Below are 17,768 nucleotides of genomic sequence, written 5' to 3'. Positions count from 1 at the left end.
CACATTTTAAAAAATCAGGTAATAGAAAGAGACATGGATGGCTGGGTGTGAACTTCACTCAGGAGTTTAAAGAAACTCTCTCTGCATGTCATTTGGTCGCATGCAGCTGGATCAGATGCTGTGCAAGAGGAGCTGGTTCATTTCTTGCCTTTTAAGGAGATACTAGAAATGTGTGTGTGTTGTTTGGAACACAGAGAACTGAACAGAGGATGTAGATTAACAACCACTGATGTGTTTACTGTTGTTTGTTTCTATGTCTGTATGCTGATGACACCATTATTTACTGTTGTTCATCATGAATTACTCAGACTGTAGAGGTTTTACAGTCAGCCTTTTATGTTATTCAGTCTCATCTGCTGAAACTAAAACTGGTCTTGAATGCAGACAAAACCAAACTAATGCTTTTCTCTCACTCAAGTGAGTCCCCAGAGAGCGCCCCCTTGGTCGTAACTTCACAAGGGAAACCCATAGAACTTGTCACTGTTTTATTTTTGAGCGGGAGCTTTCGTTTGAAGCTCATATAACCAGCCTGGTCTCCAAACGTAAAGTGAAACTAGGTTTCTTCTTCAGGAATAGATCCTGTTTCTCCCTCAGAACCAGGAAACTTCTCATATCTATAAATTTTCTGCCTCTGATAGATTACAGTGATGTGTTGTATTTGGGAGCTTCAGTCTTTAAATAGTGTGTATCACTGTGCTCTGAGGTTTGTCACGGGTTGCACACGCATCACTCATCACTGTGAACTTAACGTCAAAGCTGACTGGCCATCCCTGAGTGTATGCAGGCTCACACACATAGGCTCTGTCTGATCTATAAATGTATTCTTGGCTTGGTCCCATCTTATTGTGTGTGTACATACAAAGATCAAAAAGCTGCTATGCCTTGCGCTCCTCTGACATCTTACAAATGTGTGCTCCCCGTGTTCGGACAGAGTTCGGTAAGAGAGCATTTAGTTTTGCTGCACCTGCTTGGAATAAACTCCAGAAGGACTTGAAATTGTCTGATCTTATATTTCACTTGAAGTCTTTGGCTCCATCTTAAAGACAGACAGACCCTAGAACAGTGCCTGTCTTTGAAAAAAATGCTGTTTTGTGATGACAAATTGCACTTTATTTGGAAATTAGTTGATCTTTTAAATGATTGATTGTTTCCACATACTGTCTTTATATATGCTTCATTCTATTGAACTGTACTATTTATTTTGACGTGTGCTGCTGACCTCTTGGCCAGGTCGCCCTTGTAAAGCAGGTCTTGATCTCAATGGGTTCTCATCTGGTTCAATAAAGGTTAAATCAAATAAATAAAAATGTCAACATAAAGCAGCAGTCGGAAACTTCTAGAAGAGGGTTTATAAGGAAACAGGTCAATGACAAAGATCTATCAGCAAGTAGTAGTTAGTAGTAATGGAGTACTTACACCGGCACAGCATGCTTATCGACCGGGGCACTCTATTGGCACTGCATTAGTACACATGACGGATCAATGGTGAACATACATGAATGATAGGAAACTTGTTGGAGCTGTGATCTTGGATTTTACTGCAGCCTTTGATGTCATTGACCACACTAATGCTAAGCTCAAGTGTTATGGCTTTTCCCTTCAGCTCTTTCCTGGATGAAGAGTTACCTCTCTGGTAGAACACAGTGAGTGTTTTTCAACAGAAGTTTTTCTGACAGAGATAGGATGTCTACCGGTGTTCCACAAGGGGGTTGCTTGGGGCTACTTTTATTCTCAGTCTTTATTAATGATATGTTGTGAAAAAGCAGGTTTAGTTTTATATGTTGATGATTCTACTTTATTCTGTGCATCACTGACATCTGTGGAGTTGAAAGATAATCTACAAACTGAGTTGCTCTCATCGTTAAATGGGTGAAATTGAATAAATTGTTACTGAACATTGACAAAACTTTATGTATTGTATTTGATAGGAGGGATGTTCTTGCTAATGCCACTGCTCTTAAAGCTGGGGTTGGTAGTCAGATTTAGATCCACTTTTTGTTATACTGGTTAAAATGATCTTTATGTCCTGATGGTAATCAATACATAATGTGTTCTTAAAAAAGATGTAAAAAAAAAAAGCTGCCATCTACAGCCGGAGTAAACCTGGGAAAACACCAACCAATCCCTGCCATCAGGAGACAAATGATGAAACCAATCAAATCCTGTCCTGCCGTTCTGCCCGCCTCCTGCAGAGCGTACATTTCATGTTTGTTTGTGTTTTTAACTTTCACTATGAGAATGTGTCGGTGTTTTCTTACCGCTGAGTGAGACATGAGTTGACGTAGGGCAAAACACAAACCATGTGCTGAGGACCGGTTTTGAATCAGTCACCATCATATGGTCGTGAATCAGTGGCGCTTGTACATGTGAGCGGGGGCGTCGTTTTGGGGGAGCTCCGAGGGGAGGGGGGAGGGGTAAGACGTAGTCCTAAGGAAATGCTACATTCAAATTCATGCTAGTTTTCCGTGACTATCAACCCTAGCTTTAAGGCTGTAGTGCTCATGTCCACGTCGACCACTGCCGTGAAGGGTTGATGCTGAAGTATAAACCAGGCTTAAATTCTGTCAGTTAAAACAAAACAGTTCGTCCTGTTGAGCAGGAAATGAAAACCTTTCTGCTTGACTTTGTAACTTCTATGTTCAGATCTCAGCAACATCAAGACATGAAGTATTTATCTGAGGTCAAATCCACATCTTCTTTGCTCTCTTGTCCACAGGTGGCTGTGAAGAACAGCATCGATGTCTTCTACTTCAGCGTACTCATTCCTCTCAATATATTCTTCGTTGAAGATGGGAAAATGGGTATGACATTTCAAATCGTTATTAGATGACTTCACGCCGTCATTTTGACACCATTACACTTTATCTTTTACAACAACTGAAAACAGTTTGATATGACACTTCAGAAAGCTGTGAGCTGTGTGACTTATCTGAACAACACATTCTGAGCATGAAGCTCCAATAAACATCAACCATCTTATCATACCAGAAAGCCTCTGTTTGAGATGTCCAGTATTGTTGTTTGTTTTTTCCGTGACTACCAACTCTAGCTTTAACTTGTCAATAGACGACAAATCTGTAGAGCAGGTTTCCAAAACCAAATTACTCTGTCAAAATAAATAATGTACTGTCCTGGTCTGACCAGATTGATTATATTGTCTTCAAGATGGGAAAAGGAATAGAAATGTTGAACTCAACCAAAAGAGTGTGAAATAAAGAGCCGGGGTTTGAGCCTCCTAGTCAACAGCTGTGTGTTCCCGCCTGTCAATCAAGTCAGGCATGTCCTTATTTGGGCAAAAATTCGTAATCTTAATATCTTCTGAACTGTCGCGTTAGAAATTTTTTTACCCCATGCAGTGAGTGCCGATAGAGAGATTAGCTACGGAGACCCAAACCCTTTTTTGAACCAGGCTGTAAACATGTTTATTTCTGCTGTAAAGATCGTCTTCTTTGAATTGGTGTGTATGTGGTTTCTGGTGTTTCTGCAGCCAGCCTCTAGTGGACACTGGATGAATTGCAGTTTTTAACACTTCCACATGGGCTTCATATTTTGAGACCGGAAGGTTGCCGCTTGGTCACACATTGAGTACTGTCCGCTTTTCTGCTGCTGAAAAACATTTTAAAAAAACTTCAAGTTGTACAAAATAGAGCTGATAGATTGGCTCTTAATAGCACTTTTCGTACCAAAGTGCTGGAGATGCATAAACGCTTATCTTGGCTAACTGTGGAGGCTAAATTAAAATCACGTCTTCTGTCATTTATGCAAACTGTTATGTGGAATAACACACCACAGGTTCTTTTGTGATAGACTCAAATATTCTGGTTTTAATCACGTCCTGTGAGCACTGGTTATCTGCTAACACCAAGTCCTAGAACCAACTGTATGATGAAATCTGTTCTTTTTAGAGGTCCCTCTGCCTGGAACCTGGTATGTCCCATTGAGAAGAAATCAGCTGCAGTGTTGAAAGATGTTGAATGCATGAAAAGTGGAAAATTCTCTTCTGGGAAGTAAAAACCCAAAGTCAAAGGGTTGTTAATCATTTTGCATTCCTCTAATCTTTGAGGAAGGTTTTGCAAAAACATTGTCTGCAAGTTGTCTAAAGAACTGTGCTTCTTTGCTTGTATTGTACATATGACACAGTAAACCTGCAAAGATGTTGATGTTGTACGATTGCAATATGGGTTAAGTTATGCCGATGTGCACGGTGTCTGGTCTTGGACTTTTCATTAGTAGTGATAGTTAATGATGGCAAATAAGTAATCATTTACTCTTCATTAGCAGCTGTTGTGAGTTTGTATTCCCAGTCCTCCAGCCCTGGATGGCAGTACTGTGGCTGTGGTTGTTTGTGGAATGAATGTGGGGCTTTCAAATGATGTGGCTGCTCAGTAAAAAGTGATCAGTGCTTAAATGTCTTGCAGTCTAAGCATGTCATCCAGGGTGACTGATCATGATCTATCTCATGATCTGCTCCCCACCAAGATGAGATCAAGAACAGATTTTCCTTTAAAAAGTCACTCAAACAAATGCTGATAATCTCTCATAGATGTTATGTAATCACTGTTTGTTTTATTCATTTGGGCCCACGTGTTTGTGACTTTTGTTTTTGCTTCCATTATTTTGTAGTTTAATGCTTCTCATCATTTATTTGCTCAGATACTTTGTCTATTTTGCATTTTCATTTGTGATTTTTATAATTGGCTGCTATTGCATTTTTATTTTAAGGATAATGTGCAATTTTAAATAATCGTTTTTCTTATTTTTGTTTTGTTTTGTGGACCCCAGGAAGACTAGCAACCACACTGTGTAAGCTAAGGAGGATCCTAATAAAGAATAAGAATAAAGTACCCTGTATTACACGTGCAGGCAAACACAACTCTTAAATAAAACAATCAGCAGTTTATAAAGCTCCTGAAAAGTACACTTTGTGGTTTATTTTAGGAGGAAATAAATACATTATAGAAGAGCTCAGTTTGAAGTTTGTACAAGAAGTTGTTTACAAAGAGACAGCCCTGTGTCCTGAAGTAACATTTTTATAACTCATTCACAGAATTAGTTTTCTGATGACAGAGAATCAGACTGAATTATGTTTTTAATTAACATAACGTGAAAACCTTGAGTGATCGAATCAATAAATGTTGACGTACAACATTTTATATAGATTTTTCCAGAAAGCCATACAAAGCTTTATCTTCTTAGTGACTGAAGTGTGATCTAAAGGTTTGGTTGGAGTAAAGTCTAAACATGAACCCTGAAACCTGGTGGTACCATCCTTCACTTCAACATCTCCCAATCGACTCACTGAGCATGGTTTATAAATGTAAAGAAACAAGGGTTTCATTCATCACACTGATGAACATAATCCAGTCAGCTGTTAGATGTGAACTATGTGACCAGTTTAGAAGTATATAAATATTATGTTCAGGAGACAGGGTGCAGGGTGTATATTACAGGGTGTCTTAGTCAGAACACAACAGAGACAGTTCGAGGTGTTAAAGCTCAGACATCCAACAAGAGAAAACAACAGAGTAGAAAAGCTGAAACAAGCCTGAGATGAAGTTTGATTAACAATGTTCAGCAAAGTTAACCCTGGACACAACATCACATGTCAACAGATGGCGAGTCTCTGGTTACACAACCTCCGCTGGCTTTGTACTGGTAAACCTTTAAAGCTATGGGACTGCTGCTGCTGCAGGATGCACAGAAGCCTTCATGTAATCTCTCTGTGGGACTAATCACAGTCTGAATGCAGAGAAGGAACATTTCCCACAGATTGATTACAAGCAGCTTACACCCTCAGTGGCAGCATCCCCGTCAGACAGAGCTGGGGACAAACTTACAAACATGTCAGAGTGCACATTTAGTGAAACAGAAATCTGAAATGAATAAAGGCATGTGTCAGATTTTCCTCAGAAGGAAAAAGTGCTAAAGTATGTTCCCATCGATCATTCACTCCAGGCATCTACTTGATCTTTGTCAGAGCGACAGCTCTCCTCTCTGTATTCTGAAACAGGGCTCGGATCAGGTTCTTGACCTCTGAACTGGAGAACTCCAATGCCAGTGGACCTTTACTGTCCGCCCACCTGTGGAGAGAAATCACAGACCAATCAGATACTCACACACAAGAAGGGGCAAACACCACTACCACTAAAGAAGCTTTAAATGTCTTTAGTATAACAAGTTGATTTTTAAAGAGGCAGAAAAATGTAACCACATTTTAAAATAAATACAAAATAAAAATAAAATGAAATAAAATAGATTTTATTTAAAAAATCTTAAAATCTTGAATCCAGTTATCTCAAAGGCTGAGTCAAAAACACACCAGTTTTTGACTCAGCCTTTGAGATAAATGTTCAGTTTGTGCTAAGCTGCCCCCTACTATTAAAAAAACTGTCACACCCTTACACAATCTCTAAAATACAACTGCTGGCAAATCAGTATGTTTGTTAGACTTAGAAAGGGCTGCTCCCCTAATCTAAATCCTAATATGGCCAATAGCAACATCCAAAATACTAAATCTGCAATTTTAAGGGATAAACTGGGACACACCGTGATGTGTCCTGGCTTTTGAGTCTGTTTCTTTGGGTGTAAGAAAAACTACTTGATGTGCACAAAGTGCAACACAACAGTAGTGAGGTCACAGCTTTGTATGTGGAAATACAAACTGTGAAGCAAAAAGCAAACTTCTTCCACTGAGCATGAATCATATCTGCATGTTTTACCTTTTTAAAGGAACTGCAATCTGATTTCATAATGTTTAATGTCCTGAATCACAGAATTCATAATATACACTACCAGTCAAAAGTTTCCTTACCTGTCCACTATCTCCTGTAGGCTGGCTCGCAGCACTATCACCAGCTCCTTGAACGTGCCCCATTTCTTCACATAGAGAGGCACTTCCTCCTGATATTTCTTGTTCTTGTTCTCCTCGGCCAGAGGGATGAAGACCAGCGGACCTTCCTCTATGATGGTCTGACACAGAGTGTGGAGGTGCTCCCCGTCCTCAGAGGAAATATCCTGTAGGCAGGTGTGTGAGAGTTACAATCATAATCATGTCTCATCGTGATCAAGTGTTTTTTTATTCTAAACTGGACACATTCAAACATCTTATAACACATCCAGCAGCAACAACCCTCCTGATGGGAGCAGTGCAGAGGAAATGTAAACAAGTGCTCTTCATGTCATCTTAGCCATCTAAGTAAATGGAAGTCATCCCTCCTCTGGGTTTTTCTACTTTAGAAGAAATCAATCTTTATTTAACGACATCTCTCCCCTGAGATAAGTAGAAAGAAGACAAACCTCGAGGTTCATGATTTTGGAGATGACTTCTGTGATGGCCGTGTTGAGGAGGTTGCCCATGGCTTTACAGTAGATGCTGACTGGTAGGACATCCTGCCACACCGTGCCCAACTGCTTCAGCTGATGGATAACCTGAAGTCAAACAAACAGATGATCATCATGTGAGCGGGAAGCTGTGCATGGAAAGACATGAATAAAGTACTGCTGGGGCCTATGATGATTGCATTAAGCCCAAAGACTGGATTCCACACAAACTAACCCCTTTGTGATTCTACATCATAAAATAATGACTGAGGATCAGCACCTCCAAGTCTGAGGCCATGGTGCTCAGTCGGAAAAGGGTGGCTTGCCCACTCCGGGTCAGAGGAGAGTCTCTACCCCTAGCGGAGGAGTTTAAGTATCTTGGGGTCTTGTTCAAGAGTGAGAGCTCTCAATTTACCGTCAATCTACGTTCCAAACCTCACCTATGGTCACGAGCTGTGGGTAGTGACCAAAAGAACAAGATCGCAAATACAAGCTGCTGAAATGAGCTTTCTCTGCAGGGTGGCTGGGCTCAGACTAAGAGAGGAGCTCAGACATCCGGGAGAGGCTCAAAGTAGAGCCGCTGCTCCTCCACATCCAGAGGAGCCAGATGAGGTGATTTGGGCGTCTGGTCAGGATGCCTCCCGGACGTCTCCCTGGGGAGGTGTTTCGGGCATGTCCATCTGGGAGGAGGCTACGGGGAAGACCCAGGACACGCTGGAGAGATTATATCTCTCAGCTGACCTGGGAATGCCTCGGTATCCTCCCAGAAGAGCTGGTGGAAGTGGCCGGGGAGAGAAGTGTCTGGGCTTCCCTGCTGAGACTGCTGCCCCCGTGACCCCGACCTGGATAAGTGGAGGAAGAAGGATGGAAATAATGACCGTACATTTCAAAGCCTTGGCACGCACCTGTCTCACTGCTTTGCTGGCTGCAATGTAGTTGTCTTCATCATCCAGGTTGCAGAAGTTGTGAGCAGTTGAAAGTCTCTCCAACAGCTCGGCTCTCTGGACGTTCATCTGTGCTAGGAAGCACTGGGCACCTTCAACGAAATGGCAAGAGGGCACTCAGAATATTTGAAGGTCAAATAAAAAAATAATAACTTATTTATCTTGTGTTCTCCATGAACACATTTCTTGTCTGACAGTTGAAGAAATGTTTGTGTACCTAGTTTCCTGAATCCTGGCACCATGTCCACAAAAGTTGCTACGCCCTCGCTGAGCGGCTGTGGCAGGTGAGCTCTGAAGTAGTGGCCCAGGGTGAGCAGGTGGTGGGCCAGGTACATGCAGTTGTTGTGCTGGATGGCAGCAAGGTGAGGGAACTTCAGCAGGTTCTCCCTGTTTGGAGAAGTTAAGAAACAAGTTTCCAATTACAGTTCTGTAGAAGTTTGTTTTGTTTGATCCTTCATGATCCCCTCACATTTGAGGGATCCTTACTTATGGTATGTTGGTACGACATCGTAGAACAGCTGGAAGATGTTTCTCACAGTGAAGAAGAGTTGTAGAGCACTGAAAACAACAACAGAAAGGTTTAGCCTTCTTGCCTCTTGGTCTAAAAAGCTCTATTGAAATAAAGTATGCAGATTACAGGATGGGAACTAGGGTCAAAGGTCAGACCTGACATTAACATACCATTGTGTGGAGCTTCCAACAGCTTCACACAGCGTGTTGAGGGCCAGCTCCATCAGCTGCTGTACTGACTCACTGATGCGACAGGCCGGCAGACACAGACTCCACGCAGACAGCTGCTTCGAGTTCTCCATCGTCGTCTCCTGTTTTGAGGTGTCTTTCTTCGCCTTCACCTCTGAGCTGGGGGCAGGCAGCTTTGGGAAACGCAGCTTGTAGTCTGGTGTGATCTAAAAAAGAATATTGGTTACAAGTACGATTAACATTTCCTGCTTTTCATTTCAGGATATAATGATCAGAACTATCACCAGGATCAAGTTCGTTCATACAGACGACACTACCAGTCAAAAGTTTGGACACACCTTCTCATTCAATGGTTTTTATATATTTTAATTATTTTCAACATTGTAGTTTAATACTGAAGACATCAAAACTATGAAATAATCTGGTTTTACCATAATCTGGATTACAACAGTAGTCAAATAGGGCTATCCATTGTGTACTAACCCTACCTCTGAACAACACAACTGATGGTCTCAAACACATTAAGAAGGCAAGTCATTCTACAAATGAACTCTTGACAAGACTCATGTTCATTAGAAACCATTCCAGGAGACCACTTCATGAAGCAGACTGAGAGAATACCAAGAGTGTGCAAAGCTGTCATGAAGGAAAAAGGGGGCTACTTTACAGAATCTAAAATATAAAACAGATTCTGCTTTGTTTAACACTTTTTGGTTCATTCAATAATTCCATATATGTTCTTTCTAGGGGTGACCCCAAATAGACCCAAATAATTGGTTCTAACGAGTCTCAGTCGACTGCCAATCTCATAGTCGAATATTTGCATATGAAACGTGGATCATTCCATTCAAACCATGGGGGTGCTCAATGTCTAATTTTACATTATTTTCCTGTTTCCCGTAAAAATAGTGTCTCATATATCCTATTTTTATATAAATATAGAATTATATGTAATTCTGAGAACAGCTGTTGAAGTGTTAAATCTCCTTAAAGTGGTAATTAAATCTCCCCTGGTAATTAAAGGTGGATCATTTAGCGGGACCTGTGGAGCAGACGTACCTCAGCTGGCCTTTAAATCTTTCTACGTTCATGGTAGCTCAAAATGTCAGGAAATAAAACTTCAGTTGATTCTAAAAACTAGTGATGAAGATGAGGAGCAGCTTCATGAAGAGGGCTGTGAGATCAAGGATTACCGGACCACACAAAAACTGTACGGGGCCAAAAGAACCAGGAGGGATACCCAAAGCTGTCTGAAGCCTCAAAAACAATCCACAGCATCCCATCCACCTCCACACCATCAGAGAGGATATTCTCAAAGACAGGATTTACAGTCAACAAAGCAAGGAGCGCACTTCTGCCCGTACACACGATGGTTTTCCTCACGTACAATTTGAAAAGACTCAAGCGGACAAAGACGTGATGAAAGACTGTTTTAAAAGGTTCTGCTAAGAGATTTAAAAACCCTTTAGCTGGTTCAGGTTTGATTTTGAACATTATAAACATGTTTAGTCTTAAGTTAGACAAACTACCCTCTGCAGTGCTGCTCTCTGCTGTGTGAACACTGTTTAAATATCTCCTGATTCCTTATTCTATAGTGGAGCATTGTTCCATGTTTAACTGATGGTGGCCTTATTTGAGTTTTCTCTCCTTCATCACCTCGTTGTTTTTGCAATATAGATTTAAAAAATCTAAGTTTTATACTTATAATATTCTGTTGTCCCTTTTACTTTAAGCTATGAGTCTCTTAATTGTAAAGGGTTATGTGTAACATTGTCATGCGGTCACCATCATGCAGACTTTGGGTCAATAAGAAAAAACAACAAACATTCCACTATTCATCCACTACGGGCAAAATCTGATGATCAGATTCCACTAAGCACATCCTTAGTCGGGCTCACCCCTAGTTCTTTCATAGTTTTGATGTCTTCAGTATTAATCTACAGTGTTTACAATCATTACAATAAATACAAACCCTTGAATGAGAAGGTGTTTCCAAACTTTGGACTGGTAGTGTAGCTCAAGCTCCAAACCTACCTTGACGGTGTTGTGCATCTTAGACGTCATGAGTTTGCGGGCTGCTACGATGACGTCCTTACATTTCTTGCTGGCAAAGTGACAGTTCACATCCCTGGCGTATTTGAGCAGGTCAGTGGAATCACCCTGCAGATACTCCAGCTCCTTCAGAGACTTCTCAAACTCCTCCGTTTCTTTGATCACCTGCATATAAAAAAGAACTGAAATGTTATTCACATCAATAGACGTTGACGTTACAGAGGCTGAAATAATGAATCTCTTGGATCAGCAGGATAAAGGTGCACAAATACTGTGGAAACATCAGGATCATACAGTGTTGTATTTGTCCAGCTGGCTGCTGTTGGTGGGGATGGAGTAGAGCAGACACTCGTGGATGATGCACTGTGAAATTTCCTCCCAGATCAGCTCCCCCAAGATGGCAGAGAGTTTCTTATCACCAATGGACACATCTGAAAGAAGTAACAGATATCTGAGCGACCATGTCCATGAATCGTTTCTGTTCCCTTTCACAGGTCAGTACAGGCAGTACAGCTGTTTGTTATTGAGAACCTTATTTGTTCCAGGTTCAGACATACTGTACCTAGTAGGTGTAAGTTGAGGGTCTTGAGCACCAGTAGAAGCTTGCTGTAGACCTGTGAGGGGGTGGATCGCTCCTCTTGACTCTCCTCCAAACACTGTAAGGCCAGGATGGTACCCTCGCCCTGCTGCTCTGTTACCCTCACGGACAGTGACGGGTACATGACCAACGGCTTCAGCATCGACTTCAACAGCACCTGACCTGATGGTCAACAACAGAAACCAGCAACGAGCAGGTTTTACCTCCAGAAACATTGTGTACAGATGGATCCATTAGTTGGTCAGTAGCTCAGAAACTCTGTGTCCATCATAAAGTCCAAATACGGTTATGAGTAGTTACAGTTCTCAATTCTTAAAATATCCCAGACAGCACGTACTACCTGTTGGCCATTGTCTCGAAAATGTGATACAAATATCAAATAAACCAAAGTGTCAACAAGGTATAAAATTCCTGCAGAACTCTGGAGATTTAGGACACATGGAGGCAGAGGAGGCATAGAGCTACGAGGAGGAGAGCTAGAATAAGGAGACAGAGGTTTATGCAGAGGAGATAGAAGCCGTGTCTCTCCTCTCTCATCATGGGCAACGTGAGATCTCTGGATAATAAGATGGACGAGCTAACAGGACTAGCCAGGAGTCAGACAGAGTTTCAGGAATGTAGCATGGTGTGCTTCACTGAAACGTGGCTGCATCAGGATATTCCAGACCACAACGTCTCCATTGACGGCTTCCAGACTGTCCGGGCAGACCGGGATAGCAGCGAGAGCGCTGTGGGCCTCCGACCATATTATCTGCACAGGGAGATCTCACATGTCATACTGGTAGCTGTTTACATCCCCCCTCTGACAACCAGACTACGGCGTCCAACGTTCTCAACGCTGCCAAAGCAAGACTCCAGACAGACCACCAGAGTGCCCTCTTCCTGATCTCCAAACAGACCACCAGAGTGCCCTCTTCCTGATCTCCAAACAGACCACCAGAGTGCCCTCTTCCTGATCTCCAGACAGACCACCAGAGTGCCCTCTTCCTGATCTCCAGACAGACCACCAGAGTACCCTCTTCCTGATCTCCAGACAGACCACCAGAGTGCCCTCTTCCTGATCTTTGGGGACTTCAACCATGTATTTATTTTCTAAAGAGCTTATTATTGTATTTGTATAACTTATTGTGTATAGAGCAACTGTAATGACTGAATTCCCCCCCGGGATAAATAAAGTATTTCCGACTGTTCTTACTGAAGAGTTTGATCTTGTGCTGAAGGTCACCCTGGATGGCCAGAGCCTGCAGGACACAGCGCAGCAGAGCAGGTGGTGTTGGTTCACCGTCCTTGCTGAAGGCATAGCTCAGGATCAGCTCCACCTTCAGGAAAGACTTCAGCCCTGCTGGTTCTGGAGACAACAGTATTGAATACATCAAAATCGGCGAGGCTTGCTTTCTAATTTTAAAGAGGAAATTAAAACAAAGATCTGTTTGTAAATTCTGTCATGGTGGTGGAAAAAAAAGCTTACATTTTGTGAGACAAGGCCTGAAATAGGAATCCAGTTTGTGAAGGAAGTCTTACCCTTTGAGGACGGTAATCTCCAGATGACGAGGCTCTTCCATTCGTCTCCCAGGTGGTAAATTAAGTTTTCTCTCTGCACTGTCAGCTCAGAGCTGAGTGCACTAAGCAGTGGAAGCTGAGACGTCTTCCAGCCCTTCAGTGAATCCACACTGGCCCTCGCCTGGGAAATGTTTTAATACAAATTTTTATGTTTACATGCAAATAACAAACCAGATTACAGTGAAAAGGCGCACACACACACACACACATATGGCACTAAGTGTTCTAATTTCATACTTTGAATCATATATGAAATGAAATGGCATGTTTTTGTTGTTTTCAATTGTATGAGGGCTCATCAATGCTGCTCAGTGAAAAAGTATAGACACAACCTCCTCTTTATGTAAATAAGCTGAACTTTGAACACACCACTGAGTCAGTGGGAATGTTTTATTGTGGAGTGAGGGATTTTCTGTTGTGCTTAAATGAAAGCGATTAAGAGATTAAGAGTGTAAAAATGTTAAGTCTGAGTAGAGGTGAGGTTGTGTTGATGTAAGCAGCCCGTACCTTTTCCAGCCGGTTGGCTGCATCTACATACTTCTTGTCCAGTAAAGCTTTGTTGAAATCCTCCATTGCATTGTGATACTAAGACAGAGAGAAGAGAAACATTCAAACATGTGCAATACAGATCCCAAAAGTTCCCCTATTTGTCTGTTTGTGCAATCCTGAGAGCTTGACATGCCTTACCTCTTTCAGGTGTTCAAGCATTGAAATGATGACAGTATTTTTCTCCAGCTGCTGCTTCAGTTTGGCATATTCAGCTACAGCCACGTGGATGTTCTGCTGAACCTGTATCACAGTACACAAACACAAAATATTTCAAAATTCTGTTCTTTAAAAGTTTGCAGAACTGAATCTGGTGTTTTCAGCTTTTGAGGGACACTATGTTAGTCCTCTTTCCCTAAGACTGAACTTCTTTGAATTGGCACAAAATCTACATTAAACAAACTCCTTAACTTCTCTATTCCCATTGACAACTCGTCCCTCTCTCCCTCCCCTCAGGTTAATAGTCTGGGTGTCATCCTCGACAGCACCCTCTCCTTCACCTCCCATATCAACCACATCACCTGGTCCGCCTACTTCCACCTACGTAATATTAACCATCTCCATCCTTCACTCACTCCCCACTCCACTGCCGTTCTTGTTCACAGCCTCGTCGCCTCCCTTTTGGACTATTGCAACTCTCTTCCGTTTGGCCTCCCCCACAAAACCCTCCATAAACTACAACTGGTTCAAAACTCAGCCGCCCGTATCATCACACGCACCGCCTCCATCCACCACATCACACCCCTCCTCACCTTTAAAGTCATACACAACCTCGCCCCTCCATATCTCTCTGACCTCCTCCATACTGCCACACCCGTCTGCACCCTCAGATCCTCCTCCTCCATCCATCTCACTGCCCCCCTGCTCGCCTTGTTCCCATGGGGAGCAGAGCCTTCAGCCACTCTGCTCCCCAGCTCTGGAACTCTCTCCCACCTGACCTCTGTATTACTGACTCACTCCCACATTTTAAATCCAAACTCAAAACCCATCTGTTTAAACAGGCTTACTCCATCTGACCACAACTCCACTGTTCATTCACTAAAAAAAAACTGTATTTTATTGTTGTTGTTGTTTACTTAAACTTTGTTTGTTTTAATGTTGAAAGGTGGCCTTGAATGTCAAGAAAGGCACCTATAAATAAAATGCATTATTATTAGTAGTAGTACCCTTCTCACGTAAACACACACATACCTCAGTTTCAATGCAGTTTTTTAGGACATCAATTTCTTTGGAGACCTCATCAACCTGGACCATCAACTCTTCAGATCCTTGCAGACTCGGTAGGAAGTCACTATACTTCTTGTTTATCATGTCACAAACTTCCTCCTGTGAAAACACACACATAAAAAGATTATACAGATGAGTAATGACTCTGTTTAGCTTGTCCTTGAAGCCCAGAGAGTGTTTGTATACTATTAGTATACTGTTGTCATCCTTACTCCCAGTGTATGGAGTTGATGTAGCTGTTTATTACTCTGTCAATATAACCCTGTAACAGTACGCAGTTTGATTGTAAATTCACCATGAATGCATCAGAACAGAATAATTAAAGCCATAGTTTGGATTATGATATTCATTTAAATATTCCCTGATGTTTTGAATCGGATCAGAATGAACAGCCACGTTGTCAGTTGTCACCTTTGAGTTTGCTACACATAATGCTAGCTGTGAGTCCCCCTAACCCTAAAGCACTTTAGGAAACTAACTACAGTCCTAAGCTAATGTTGACTATGATTTTTTAGATCAGTTAAGACCCGCTCTTGGCCCAGGTCCAGGGAAGTTCTGTTGGTATCAGTGTTAGCATTAACAGCTAAGGCTAGTTCAAACTTTAACCAGTTAGCTCATGCTAAGCTAGCCGGTGTGTTACCTTCGCATCCTCCACTCTTCGAGACATTTTGCTGATTTTACTGGACAGGTCCTCTTTTTCCAGTTTCCCAGAGCTGGCGAGCACTTCAGTCACAAACGACGACATACTTAGGACTCTATAATGTTCTAATATTGTACCGAAGTAGTGACAGGTCAGCACAACAACAACCCGGGACCCGCCAGGAGCAGTGATTGGCTCCGAGATGTCGGCGGCTGGAGGCTCCGCCCCCTTTTTCTTCTTCGTTTCTTATTCGATGACACTTTATGAACACCTCTGACCGCTACCGCCACCATGCTGCACGTAATCTTTGCTACTGGTCATTTTAATGTAGAAAACTCATCGACATACGGTGTTGGACAGTAACAGAGTAAATGTACTTAAGTACATGTTTTGAGTATCTGTTCTTTACTTGAGTATTATTTTTTGGGGAACTTTACTCCATTTAAAGACATTAAAGACAAATATCATCCTTTTGACTCCTCTACATTTCTATCAGTCTGTGAAAATACTTTTAGAGATATTTCTAAAAGTACTTTGAATACTTCAGTATTTTTTAAAAGAAAGTAGGTACTAAAGTACCTTCAGCAATGAAGACATGTACTTTGTCCACTTCTGTCAACATATGATAATTGTTATAAAAAATTGCATTTGTACGCACGCCTTGGAAAAAAAGACTATGAAAGTGGTTTTGTTGACAGAAAGATGCCAACATTTTAATTCATGCTTTTATTACAAGCTGCATTGATTACTGCAACTCTCTTTTTACTGGTTTGCCCAAAAAGTCTCTCGAGAAACTACAGCTTGTTCAAAATGCTGCTGCCAGAGTTTTAACACGAAAAAATAAAAGTGATCACATAACTCCTCTTCTTAAAACTCTGCACTGTTTCTTTTAGAATTGATTTTAAAGTTCTTTTACTTGTTTTTAAAGCTCTTAATAGCCTTGCTCCTCCATACATCACAGATCTCCTGTCATTTTATGTTCCAGCCCGATCACTGAGGTCCTCGAATGCTTCCCTTTTAAATGTTCCTCGTGTGTCTCACACAAACACCGGCCAGAGAGCTTTCTGTTTTTACGCCCCTTAGCTGTGGAACGCTCTGCCTCTGCACAAAGAAGCTGCTGTTGGGAGTCACAGAGTAATAATAATAATAATTCATAGAATTTATATAGCACTTTTCTAAGTACTCAAAGTCGAGTAAACATCTGTTCAGAGAGAGGGACTTCCAATGCTATCTCTCCCAACCAGATTTCCTCTTAGCCCCCCAACACAGATCGGCATGTGCAGTCATGATTGTGCCGGACTCATAACCAATCGGAGAACGTAGTACAGAGGATTGGAGATTAGCTCTGATTGGTTCGTCATAACGGGAACGAGAGGAATAATGACATTGCTTGATACAAAGGCATTGGAAAATGCAAAGATTTCACAATAGTCTCAAAATTACTCCACTTACCGATGAGTACCGATGGGCATTATGACCTTTTCGGTTTTTACACCATTCCTACCAACAGCAGCTTTAAGACGGCGAGCTCTCTGGGTGTTTTTAAACTAGTAAACTTAAGACATACCTTTTTAATCTAGCTCTTAATTTGGAGTAATTTATTTTTAGCCCTGGACTGCATTATTATTTTTATTATTATTATTTTAATCATTATTATTTTGATCATTGCTTTAATATTTATTTACCTTATTTAATTATGTATTTATCTATTTATTTCTTGTATTCATCTGATCTTGTAAACGCTATCTTATTTATTTAATTGTTTTATTAAGAATCACATGAGTTCACAATTGTAGAAATTACATTTGTTACTTGTCATCTATAGTGATCCACATTGTTTTTAATGTTATAAGAAAGAACTCAATAAAAAAAAGCAAAAAAGACCAATGACAAAACGTGGGGTGTCTGTTTCACAAGAAAATAATAAATACAAATACTTTGATACACAGAAGTGTGTTTGAATATCTGAAACAAAAGAAGGTCTTTTTGAGGGAATATAAGACATCCACTTACTCCACACTTCCTCCTCAAAGAAAAGGTAATCCGTTCCATTTTAAAAATGTCATAATTATATGATACCAGTCATTGATAGATGGGGGGCAGGTTTAAGCCATTTTCTGGTAATTACTTTCCTCGCAGCTATGCTCAATATTCCAAATAAATAAATAAATGTTCTATTATT

At 41.3% G+C, this 17,768-nt stretch overlaps 1 protein-coding gene across 1 annotated transcript; it reads right to left on the bottom strand.

Annotated features, from left to right (window-relative positions):
• Window positions 1-4,900: 4,900 nt before the first annotated feature.
• zw10 (zw10 kinetochore protein) lies at window positions 4,901-15,801 on the bottom strand. The gene is made up of 16 exons (XM_034683673.1): window positions 15,587-15,801; window positions 14,911-15,045; window positions 13,861-13,962; window positions 13,681-13,758; window positions 13,135-13,294; window positions 12,809-12,961; window positions 11,578-11,775; window positions 11,310-11,446; window positions 10,998-11,180; window positions 8,946-9,169; window positions 8,751-8,822; window positions 8,482-8,651; window positions 8,226-8,356; window positions 7,297-7,428; window positions 6,812-7,014; window positions 4,901-6,080 (listed from the first exon to the last, which is right to left on the bottom strand). The coding sequence occupies exons 1-16, from the start codon at window positions 15,689-15,691 to the stop codon at window positions 5,960-5,962; spliced, it is 2,304 nt and encodes a 767-aa protein (XP_034539564.1). The 5' UTR covers window positions 15,692-15,801; the 3' UTR covers window positions 4,901-5,959.
• Window positions 15,802-17,768: the final 1,967 nt, after the last annotated feature.

Source organism: Notolabrus celidotus, chromosome 5 (assembly GCF_009762535.1).
Source record: "Notolabrus celidotus isolate fNotCel1 chromosome 5, fNotCel1.pri, whole genome shotgun sequence".
NCBI lineage: Eukaryota > Metazoa > Chordata > Actinopteri > Labriformes > Labridae > Notolabrus > Notolabrus celidotus.
This window is presented reverse-complemented; position numbering and strand designations above follow the sequence as displayed.

Bases quoted from the DNA above. Each gene is read 5' to 3' on its own strand.
- zw10 (XM_034683673.1), bottom strand. From the start codon at position 15,691: ATGTCGTCGTTTGTGACTGAAGTGCTCGCCAGCTCTGGGAAACTGGAA. The intron at 12,962-13,134 runs GTAAGACTTCCT...TGTTGTCTCCAG, and splicing joins GAGATTACCGTCCTCAAAGG to AACCAGCAGGGCTGAAGTCT. The intron at 11,776-12,808 runs GTAAGAACAGTC...GTTGACCATCAG, and splicing joins GCACAAGATCAAACTCTTCA to GTCAGGTGCTGTTGAAGTCG.